Source organism: Natator depressus, chromosome 5 (genome assembly GCF_965152275.1).
Source record: "Natator depressus isolate rNatDep1 chromosome 5, rNatDep2.hap1, whole genome shotgun sequence".
NCBI classification, from domain to species: Eukaryota; Metazoa; Chordata; order Testudines; family Cheloniidae; genus Natator; species Natator depressus.
In genome coordinates, this window is record NC_134238.1 from 45,563,096 (window position 1) to 45,575,420 (window position 12,325).

The 12,325-nt window shown below is 42.6% G+C and overlaps 1 protein-coding gene across 3 annotated transcripts in view; it reads right to left on the reverse strand.

Annotated features, from left to right (window-relative positions):
• Positions 1 to 12,325, reverse strand: part of PDE8B (phosphodiesterase 8B) — a 157,748-nt gene that overhangs the window by 75,805 nt on the left and 69,618 nt on the right. For all 3 annotated transcript variants that reach the window (XM_074952686.1, XM_074952687.1, XM_074952688.1), the window contains exon 2: positions 7,276 to 7,335. In XM_074952686.1, coding sequence (XP_074808787.1) covers positions 7,276 to 7,335 — 60 coding nt within the window. The remainder of the gene's footprint in view (positions 1 to 7,275; positions 7,336 to 12,325) is intronic.

Genomic DNA, 12,325 nt, shown 5'->3' on the forward strand with positions numbered 1-12,325 from the left:
ATGACACTAAACTGGGAGGAGAGGTAGATATGTTGGAGGGTAGGGATAGGATACAGAGGGACCTAGACGGATTGGGCCAAAAGAAATCTGATGAGGTTCAACAAGGACAAGTGCAGAGTCCTGCACTTAGGACGGAAGAATCCAATGCACCGCTACAGACTAGGGACCAAATGGCTCGGCAGCAGTTCTGCAGAAAAGGACCTAGGGGTTACAGTGGACGAGAAGCTGGATATGAGTCAACAGTGTGCCCTTGTTGCCAAGAAGGCCAATGGCATTTTGGGATGTATAAGTAGGGGCATTGCCAGCAGATTGAGGGACGTGATCGTTCCCCTCTATTCGACATTGGTGAGGCCTCATCTGGAGTACTGTGTCCAGTTTTGGGCCCCACACTACAAGAAGGATGTGGAAAAATTGGAAAGAGTCCAGTGGAGGGCAACAAAAATGATTAGGGGACTGGAACACATGATTTATGAGGAGAGGCTGAGGGAACTGGGGATGTTTAGTCCACGGAAGAGAAGAATGAGGGGGGATTTGATAGCTGCTTTCAACTACCTGAAAGGGGGTTCCAAAGAGGATGGCTCTAGAGTGTTCTCAGTGGTAGCAGATGACAGAACAAGGAGTAATGGTCTCAAGTTGCAGTGGGGGAGATTTAGGTTGGATATTAGGAAAAACTTTTTCACTAGGAGGGTGGTGAAACACTGGAATGCGTTACCTAGGGAGGTGGTGAAATCTCCTTCCTTGGAAGTTTTTAAGGTCAGGCTTGACAAAGCCCTGGCTGGGATGATTTAATTGGGGATCGGTCCTGCTTTGAGCAGGGGGGTGGACTAGATGACCTCCTGAGGTCCCTTCCAACCCTGATATTCTATGATTCTATGATCACAGCAGAAGAGTTTTAAGGAAGGATTTTGAAGGACACTGGCTTTGAGAATGTTCACAGGGAGCTTCTTCCCACCCATAAGGAGTGGGACATGAGAAAAGACAAAAATGCTTTGTAGAAAATTTGAGAGATGGGCAATGAAGGCATTATTGGTGGAGCAGAATTAGAGGTTGACATCCTGATATTGTACAAGAGTTGACAGATAAAGAGCCTTAAAAAGTGAAGATGAGTAAGGGTGGTTTTTTGGTGTGTGTGTTTTTTTTTTTAAGAAATGCAGAAGGGGGAGCCATGGAGGAATGCAACTGAGGAAATTGTTGAAGTGATGAGCCAGGAAAACGGCTTTTGCAGCAATGTTTCAAAAGGACAGAAGTGGCATTTGTCAAGGCCAGAGTAGGGGAGATGGCAGTAATGGATACATGAGATGAAGAGGGCTAGGGCAAGAGACTAGGTAGTACATCATTTTCCTCATTGCATCTGTATTCATAAAATACCATAACAGTGGCACATAACCAGGATCACTCACCATAATATTTGAAGTTCGCTAAAGGAGACAGTTCTGCCGTCAATGTAATATTGAAGTTCACCTTTTTAATTACTATATCTCCATCAGGTTGACTTACACTGGCTTCCTACTGACCGGCATACCTTCTACCATATACCCTCTATGGAGAGAGACCATCATCATATTCTGTATTGAGCAGGCAACTGCATATGAAACTCCTAGGCTATTAGTGAAATGGCCACCATATATCATTTAGAATTAAAGTGATTGTTAAAGTTTCCACTGGCCATCTTCTTTAAAGAATACAATTTTTTTTATAAAGTTACTCCATCACCCTTAACTCACTCCCTAATGTTATTTTAACAGTTACTAATGGCCTCAAATGCAGACGGATGTGTTCTTTACTAAAGCTCTCCACACACAAAGATTCTGTCTTATGGCTGATCCTGCAAGCCACTCACATAAGCAATCGCACAAATGGTCTCACGGAAATCCGTGTACGTATTTGTACGAGTAAGGCTTTATAGCAAGTGATCCCTTTAATTGAAAGGAATGTTCATCAACCAAGGGCCAAATCCAGAGAGGTTCTGAGCACTAACTATCCTGTTGATTCTCCCTTCGTTTATTGTCTGTCCTGTTTTTCCCTTTTCTGCTTCTTTTCCCATTGTAAGGTAGGAAGCAGTTTGGCTCTGCATCCGAGTCACGTGTGGTATGGCTCAGAGCAACAGACATACAGGGCCCAGTCCAGGGCCTGTGGTAGGCAGAACTAAGTTTTTGTTCTGTTTCAGAGATGCCTGCCAGTACAGTTTTTTGGGGGTACACAGAACTTGCACGTCCCTACATAGATAAACTGTTCCATTGGCTTCCAGTGCGGGTGAGGAGACACCTTTCATGCACATTACCTCCAGTGTCACTTCTGGGGTCCCAAGAGGCAAGAGTAGAGGGTTTTGGCAGCAGTAGAAGCTCTGTGAGAGACTACCATAAGGGCACTTAGAGACTAGGGGCTGACATGTTAGAATCACATGGTAGGCACAGTCAGGATCCCTCACCCATTTGCAGGTCAGGAACATAAGGCCAGGAGCAGACTGTCCAGGTCACAGTCCATCATGCTGCGCTACAAACACATGCCAGAACAGACATTTCTCCTCCCCACTGTAGATTCCCCACTCGACTCTTCACCCATCTGTTAAATGGCCTGTGGCAGGGCACAATTACAAATAATGTCACATACCAGGCAAAAATACAGGCAGTATTTCAGGCAGGTCTGGATGTTCTCAGCATTCCTACTGTGAGGGTCAGTTCGCTCCAAATGAAACACAAGCAATATTCACTTCTTTAGATAATAACCTTAAAGAAGTATACCACGTAAAACAGACCTAGCTGTTATAGAAGGCCTGACAAGGACTTGTTTTAGCAAGCTATTTGAATTTATCAGACATGTAGACTAATTTCTGGTAATTTTACATGAGATGAAGTTGCAGAAAATGGGGATTTTAATTTGGATGACAGCAGATTTTATACTGTATAAAAGAATAGGTCATGTACATGGTTAAGATGGAACAAAAGACTAACATGCAGATTTATTAAATTAATGGACTTGTTAGCAATATGTTGCCAGATTAGCCAAGTGTAGATAACACAATTTATTCCACAAATGTGTTTGGGTACAATGTCTCCCCCCCACACAGGGTAAAAAGAATACCGGATAATAATGCCTTTCTTGTATGGAAATTAACTTATATAATGTTTTTAACCTTATTTCGTTTTTTATGCAATACTGTAGACTCTTATCTCTTTAAAAGAACTATGAACAAAACATCTTCTACAAGCAATGAAGTAGTTTAAAAAAACCAACCCTAAAGCATTTGTTTTTTGCTCTCCCTTCCTACATGATGAATGTTAATTTAAAATACATCACAACCGCTAACATAGCACGACAGTATTTAGAGAAACATGATTTCTGCTAAGGACACTGAAGAGAACTTTCACATAAATGGGGAGAGTACAGTTTTACTCGTTAAATACTTTCTTGCCCATCCTAGTGCAAACTATCAAAGTTCGAAGAACATTTTTTTCCTGAAAAGTTCCGCACATTTATGTTAAAATTCCACAAAAAACAAAGACACTGTGCTACTACTGAAGCTAGTTATAGTTCTACAAGCGTAAGATAACATGAAGGAACTATTTCATTTGATCAAATCATTATTTAGACCAGTGTTTGGTACAGAAAAAGTTTGAACATTTTATGGTAATTCTAAACTTAAATTTAATTACACGTGCATAGAGGATAGCAAAGCTTTCCTTCATAAACCAGTCGGAGAGCACTTCAATCTCTCTGGTCACTCGATTACAGACCTAAAAGTCACACTATTACAACAAAAAGACTTCAAAACCAGACTCCAAAGAGAGACTGCTGAATTGGAATTAATTTGCAAACTGGATACAATTAACTTAGGCTCGAATAAAGACTGGGAATGGATGTGTCATTACACAAAGTAAAACTATTTCCCCGTGTTTATTCCCCTCTTACCCCCCACTGTTCCTCAGACGTTCTTGTCAACTGCTGGAAATGGCCCACCTTGATTATCACTACAAAAGGTTTCTCCCCCCACCCCACTCTCCTGCTGGTATTAGCTCATCTTAAGTGATCACTCTCCTTGCAGTGTGTATGATAACACCCATTGTTTCATGTTCTCTGTGTATATAAATCTCCCCACTGTATTGTCCACAGTATGCATCCGATGAAGTGAGCTGTAGCTCATGAAAGCTTATAAATAAATTGGTTAGTCTCTAAGGTGCCACAAGTCCTCCTTTTCTTTTTGCGAATACAGACTAACACGGCTGCTACTCTGAAACCAGCAATGCCTTGTTTCTTGTATCATTCCCACAAACGCTTTATTTCTTGCATCACTGTTTATGCTTTGCTTCTCACAGCAATTTAAAATTCTGCCACATAGCTGTGTGTGTAAAATGTATAGCTAAACGAGACAAAAATAAAAACGAACCTTGTATTGTTAAAGCAGTGTTACAGAATGAGAATAAAAAGGTTACTGGGTTTCAACAGTTAATATATATTGCTTTGTAAACTTTTAACTTACATTCTCTGTCATCTGGGATCCCTAAGTGTACAAATTATAAACCAAGAACTAACACCTGACGTCCATCCAGTGCTTAATTTGTGCCAGGGTTGAGCCCTGACACCTGTGGGTTTGGCAGGTCAGTTTCTGGTCCCAGCACAGGCAGCAGGAGGCTCATGCTGGCAGCAGAGCATCCTTTCTGCACTGGGGCTGCAGCCGCTTCACGCACAGGCTCCAATTTCCACCCCATCCCCCATGTTGAGCCTGTCCAGCATCCAGTGGGTGCAGCTGTGGTTAAATCAATGCAAGCTGAGCTCCTGTATCCTGGGCTGAGAGTCCTTTGGGGCCAGGGATGGCACCCTTCAGCACTGCATCTGCCAGTGCCCCCTTGGCTTCCTGGGGAGCTCCTGTGAGGAGGCTGCTGCCCCCTGGGGGGCCCAGGTGGGGCAGAGACTCCCAAGTACTGGCAGTGAGGAGAGAGGTGAGATGTCAGGGACTGGGGAGGTGACCCATGCAGCCGGGGTGCAGTGTGGGACAGGGGCAGTAGGGCACCGGGACATGAGTGAGGCTCCAGCAGGCAGCCCCAGTGCCATGGGCAGGACCCTGCTGGGGGAGGCACCGCAGGCACACAGAGAAGGGCATACAACATGCACCAACCGGGGAGGCAGCTCTATTCTCTGGCTGGGGGCGGGAGGCGCTAACCCCACCATGGTGCCCGCAATCCCGGCTGTTGCAGACCCAGGCAACAGCCAGGCTCAGTACGAGGGCGCTGCCCAGCCCACCCCCCACAGGGAACCTGCACCAGGAGGAGGTGAGACCAGGGCCCAATTCTGGACCCCCTTGCACAAGAGATGGGGCGCTCTTCCCCACAAGGGATTCCAGCTGGATAAATGCCCCGATCCAGGCCAAGAGCGAAGCGATCTGGGTTCAGTTGGGGACGATCACAGCCCCTTTGTATGGGAGCGATGGGTGGGATGGAAAATTAACACACATGCTGGCATTGAGAGAGCAATGGCGATGGAGGTGGTTGCGGGGGGCATGGTGCTGCTCTCCAGTGTCCCCTGACCAATTTGGAAACTAAAGCACCAGCCTCCCTGGGACAATTGTACAGGGCATAGGCATATGTTTGGGGTGGGTGTTCATGACAGGGTGTAGGTTGGGGGTGCATGGGAGATAGGCGGGGCTAGGGGTGCATGCACTGTGTGCGGGATGGGGAATTGCATGGAGGATAGGCAGGGTTGGGTGTATGGGATAGTGGGTGCATCTGTGGTTAATTTGTGCCAGGGCTACTTCTTCCATCACAAATTAAGCACTGCATCTATCCTATTTCCCAGAACAGACAAAACCTATAGAAATTGTAGTAAGTATGAGTAAGAGCAATTTTATGCTGAGCCATAGTTCAGTCATTATTGTTGGGGCTCATTTGATTTCTTGTACTTGTAACCTGTCAGAGCACAATTCTCTTTGTCCTGTTCTGCCATCCTCCAGCAAAGGGAGTGACTCAATGGTACCTTTTAACTCCGTAATGAAGTGCTTTACAGTACTGTATCAGGACAAAATTCTATAACACTTAGAAAAGAGTTTCTGGTTGGTAGAAGCTAGTGACAGGAATGGTTCTATTTTAGTGGCCTCTCTTTGAGCTCTTTGCTTGTCACTGCATATTCACATGCTTTGTGCACTGGTTTCTTCCCAGGCTCGTACGTAAACCAAAGACATTGTGTGCTTTAGGGAATGTGCTCTGTGAAGTGGTCAAAGAGTTCATTACTTTAAGTGTATATTCATTCTAGCATTGTAGTTCAGTCCTGAGCACATTACAGTCACAAAGGTCAATTGCCATTTTAATTAAACTGCTGGTGCCTGCCTGAGCAATTTTCATTAGTGAGGAACTTTCTATAGCTATCTAGCCAGGTACTGTGAAATGTTGCAGCATTAAACCAACTGTTCTAGTGGGTAACGGGTACAAGTAGTAAGAACGTTGATTTGCTGCTACTATCCATAAAAGTTATGTTTTATTCCTTCCTGGCTGGATAAATTAGAAAAGAATGGTTTCATACATGTTACCAGATGATTAGCAGAATGCAACAGCTTTCTTCAAATGTCAGCTACTACATTTAACATATGGGCACAGTAAGTTTCATGAAGATCACTGAGCAGAACGGGTTTCAGGATTCTACTCCATGCTTTTCTCATATAAAAGTGGCATTATTAGTAACAAAGACACTAGCCAGACAGAATGGTTTCTCACCTCTATAAAATGCTGAGAACCACCATGTTAAAAACTTTACTAGTCACATTTTCTTCCTAAAGATGGTCCAAAATTAGAAAAGCTCAAGTCCAAACCTTCCTTAAATTTTGTGGGAATTGGAGTCAAATATCTAGATCAAAATCTTCTTGTGTGGTTTTGAGTCCAAGAACCGAAGGACCCTACTTTCCAGCTCTTGAAAGACTTTATATGCAGCAGAATTTATGCTGCCTTTCCATACCAAGCTTCTTCACTCTTGTAACAGGCCGAGATGCTTTTCTGAAGAATTTCTTGCATAGTTCAATAGCTGCATTCCAGATTGAGGAAAAAACAAAAGTATCCAGAATCCTACAATACTCCTGCTGGATACTGCCTGTACCATGTTACTATACGTAACTCTTGAGCTGCAACATAGCTTCAAGAAGGAGATGTGTAAGTTAGCAATACAGATGTGCATTCTAATACAAGTGGTCTGTTTGGCAATGACTTTTTAATAGTTATACATGGATTGAGCCTTTAATTCCTTTGCACTTTCACACATAACTTACAGTACCATCAAATTGAAACAAAGTCCTACCTGAACCGGGTCTTGTGTCAGTCTCATGGGCCCAATTTGCACCTCTGTAGTCGAAGCCTGCTAAATGAGAGAAATGCAAAAGATGTTTTCAGTTTCAGATCACATTAACAGATAGGATTTTGAAAGAAAGATCAAACAGAACAATAAAAATGTAATTCTATAAAACATTCTGAAGGGAAGAAAAGCACACGACTAACAGTCTTTCAAAAAATTGTTTTATGGGTTTGCTTAAATAAGTGAATTTCTTTTTAGAATGCTTATTTGAAAGCTATGGGTTTAAGGCTGTTTTTTTGAACCATGGCCTATAGAATTTCCAGGAATATGCATCACTGCTATGCCTGGCAGAGTACAATCAGGAAACATCCGCATTAATTCGTTATGAAAAGCGCCAACACAATAAAACTGACAACATTTATGGCTGGTCAATTGCTATATTACAAAGAAGTTGGACTGTTGCTTTGGACGCATTCCTTGTGCAGTTTGATGCAACTTAATATACTTTTCCTTTATATTAATGATTCGTTTCCCTTGAGATCTTCTTAAAATTCACAGAGTTATAGAATATTGTCACACAGACTAAACAATGCACAGGCCCTCCCACACCAACATCTAACTGCAATGGAAAGTCAGAATGCCCTCAAGCTACTTCTAATCAATGGGCACTTTATTTAAAATTGTCACTTCTCAGAGAGTGTAAATCTCCACTCTCCTGTTCAGTGACTACCCTGACTGCCTGTTCAAGGTAAGCTAAGGAAATTGCTCCATGAGTCAGATATAAAATGAAATCCTAATTCCAGGCAGGCAGGAGTGCAAGGGCCTTTATTTGTGACTCAGGAACTCAGGAAGCAGTTTTATATTGCTGCAGCATTCAGTAAGGGTGTCTTTTTGTTCTTAAAGCTGATATCTTCCAAAGGATTATACCTGAACATTAAATGTGTATAATTTTAGTGTTCTGTTTTTTCTTCCTTAAAGAATATGATCCCTATTAAGTATTAACACAGTGTTACCTGCACGTAAGACACAGTATAATTACGGAAAGTTATGACTGACATGTTTGGCTTTCATGCATCACTAAGCCTTGATTCTTCTCAGTTCAACACACGTCAAAGGGTGTTCGTACCATAGGGAGTACTTCAAGATACTAAACTCCAAAGAACCTATCACTGTTTTCTAATATATAAGGTACAAACGCTGTAACCAAGAGTTCCTTTTCTTACACAAAATACTGAAAGCTACATTGCTTATTTGATCTACTGCCATAAGCAAAGAGAAGTTACATTTGTGACAGGATCCCACCTGAGGTGCAGCCTGGAACTGTGGGACCACTGTGACCCCTGAATTCTCTCCAGCCTGGGCTTTCTCTCACAATGCCTTGCTAGTGACCAGCAGCAAACCCCTCCAGGCGCTGTGATCACTCAGCACAACAGCTTGTGGAGCCCCACACCCAGCTATATTGCTCCCAGAGCCACTGATGAATCACACAGAGAAAGGCACCAGCCCAGTCCTGTCCCTCCTCCCAGGCTTCCAGCACTGTACCCCAGGAATATACCGTCTTGCACTGCTCAAGATGAGCAGTGCAGATTTATTAATTGGTTCGCCACTTCAACAGTGGAAAATGGACATACATCAGCCTTTGCGAAACCTAAGCAGTTTCACCCCACACTTCAGACAAATTCACTGGTAAAGATAAACAGTTAAACAGATTTATTGACTATAAAAGGTAGATTTTAAGTGATAGGAAAAAAGTCAGAGTTAGTTACCAATAGAAAAAAAATATAAGCACGCAATCTAAACTCCCAACCCTATTAAACTGGGCAACATCTAGACTAAGTTTTTCTCACCCCACTGGATGTTGCAGTCCTTAATATACAGGTTTGTTCCTTAAACCTGGGACAATCTCCTCTGTTGGAGTCTTGCCTTCTTCTCAGTGTCTTAGGGCTTGTCTACACTGACACTTTACAGCGCTACAACTTTCTCGCTCATGGGGTGTGAAAAAAAACAGCTCAGGGGTGTGAAAAAAAACCACAACCCTGAGCACAGCAAGTTTCAGCACAGTAAAGTGCCAGTGTAGATAGTGCACCAGTGCTGGTAGCTATTCCCCTCGTAGCGATTCACCTCCCAACGCTGGTGCCAGGACCAGTAGCCGCGGCAGCGCTGGTGCCAGGACCACTGCCGCAGCAGCGCTTTAACGTTGCTAGTGAAGACATGCCCTTAGTTGCTTGCAGCATAGGTGGGGGCAGGAGAAGGCCTCACATGGCCCCCCTGTGTTCAGTTTTATACCCTCAGTCCACGTGCTTGGAAAACACACGTCCAGGCATGCCTGGGGGGCACTGCTGGTCTCCAGGCAAGGTTAAGCAATTCCCCTGGTATGGCCTCATGCAGGTGAGTCATTGAATTGTAGTTCCCTTGCTGGACAATGGCTATTGATGGGTTTGACACCACGCCCGGGCACTGGTTACTTTCCTTGCTGTTGCCTCTGGGGAGCGAATATCTGGCTGATTCCCCAACTTACATCATGTTTTAATGACCGTAATTCTCATAACTTCACATGCATTAATGATATACATCTATGGATAGAGAAATTACTTTTAGCAGATCATAACCTTTCCCCTGATACATATAAAGCATGCCTTGTAAGGTAATATCACAATTATATACAGATGAGGAATATGTATGGGGGTTACAGGGTGCTCCCCCAAGGTACAGAATGTCACAACATTGCATGCGTTAGGTTATCAGAATGGAAATGAAAATTAATAATTAAAGGTTATCTGTGAAATTATGAGCACATAATGAGGCTACTTACAGAGGGATAGCTTTTAAGGAGATCTTATACTGAAAGTCAATGGTGACGTTATGTGGCAACAAAACAGTTGTTCAGACAATCTCCTGAGATTTATCTGAACAAACTAAACTAAATATATAAAAGAAATTAAATTGTATATGAAGATTTGTGACAACTAGAGCACACCACAGAGGCATACTAATGATCAAACCTGAGTTCTCCTTCCAAAGCCTCCTAACTACAGTGTCCCAGTGACAGATGGCACAGACCCTTTGGAGTTCCCCAAAATGGTTCTTGTGGTAATCATACACATTTTATCTAATAATGAGAAACCGCATTGGCCTCAACAGTGCAACGAGAGGACTAAAGGGGGAGGTAGGAGTCAAAAGAGCTCTTCTGTCAATTCCAGATTTTAAAAGACAGTGAGATCCCTTTGGAACCTGATAGACAAAAGGCAGCTACACTTCATTACTAATCATGGGGTCTATAAAAATAGGGCAGATTCTAGGGGAAGGGGAACTGACCTCAATTTCTCCAAACAGTCAGGGTGTCAGCTCAAGAAACTCTTTAAAAAATCAAGCCCATACACTGCAAAGCGCTGTCTAAGCTAACATTTGTCCAAAAAAGTTTCACTTAACACCAGTTTTGCTCCATCTCTGTTAGCATAAGCAACCACTACTATTTTAAGCACTATATGTGAATTAGATCTGCTCTGAGCAGGATTAGATCATTCAGAGTTTATAATGCATGTGGTAGCTAGCAGTCCATCGATATTAGGGCTCTTAGCCTGATTTACCCCAGGGGAAACTATTAGTAGTTGTGGGATTGTTTTGAAATGTTTCCCTAGTACAGACAGGGCATATGTTATTTGTTTGCATGTACTTTGGTTTATTGATACAGCCAACTCAGAGGCACCAGAAAGAGGTCTTTGAGTCACAGTTCTTTTGTTGATATCCAAACCAATGAGAGTGGCAAACTGATTGATCACCACACAGATCTACGTTTCTGATTCAATTGTTTTGTCTTGGACAAAACAAGGTAGGGTGTGCTCAGTGATGTATAATACAAAAAACTTGGAAAACAGAAGTAGTTCATCAGCAGAGTTAATTCCCTGATGCAAGGTATTAACTGGCAGATCCTTTGACCTCTCAGAGTTCCTGATTTTTGTTTTCATGTTTCTGGCTCTATTCTGCACAGCTGAAGCTGGAGCTGTGAAGCTGCTATACCAGCTCTGACAGCACAGGTAGCTCAGGAGAAGCATACCACAAGCAACTGCCTGTGTGAAGGCAGTTTTCTGTGATTTACAAATACAGATCCCAGTCCTGTAACTGGCTTTCATTCAAGGCCCCAATGAAATCAATGCAGCTCTGTGCAGACTGAGGAGTCTGCCTATGTGGAGTCAATTGAATTGAGGCCACAGTTAAAAGAACTTTCCAAGTGAGTCTTTTGTTGTTGTTAAGCTTTCAAATTCTGATTCTTATTCATTCTTGCAAGAGTTCAGAAAGTAAAGCTGTGTTTATACTTTATTAGTTTTACAAAAACAGCAGAACTTACATTTTCAGGACAATTTTTTTATGGTGAAAACTGCTATTTGCAGTAAAAAAAAACAACCCACCACAAACCCAATAGTTTGAGTTTGTGGCTCAAACTATTAGAAGCATGATCACATGATACAACTTTCATGTGAAAAAGAGTCTCTTGCACAGGTATTAATGCACAGCAACACTCATACAGGTGTGCCTACACAAAGATACACGCACAGAAGAGAAGGCTGGGTTGAGACTCACTGAAAATCAGCATTCTGATGGACTCGCCTTAATTTTTTTTTAAAATACCCTAATCTCCAGCAATGTCTGCCAGATACGTTACAGTTAAAGCACTTGATTGTGGAACCAGTTTAGAAGTCTGGAATGCTCTAAAGAGTGCCAAACAAAATAGTTTATACAGTGAATACCGGACTGTATCTAATATTAACCAAACTAATAAAAATCTTTGATGGGCAATCTCTTCATTAAATGGCTCAGGCTGCTGAAGAACTATAAGACCCCCTGCCATAGTTATGCTTCTATATTTGAATACACAGATCCTCTAGTAGCAGTACCCTGCTCAAATAGTACAACAATGGGTGTGATAGAAGAACCTAGTTACACATTGCAGCCATGTAAGACATTGAGACTTGAACTACCTGGCATTCATGGACTATTCAGAAATTTCTCTCCCAAAATTCTATGTAAACTCATGCTGTCTGCTACAGACTCTCTCTCT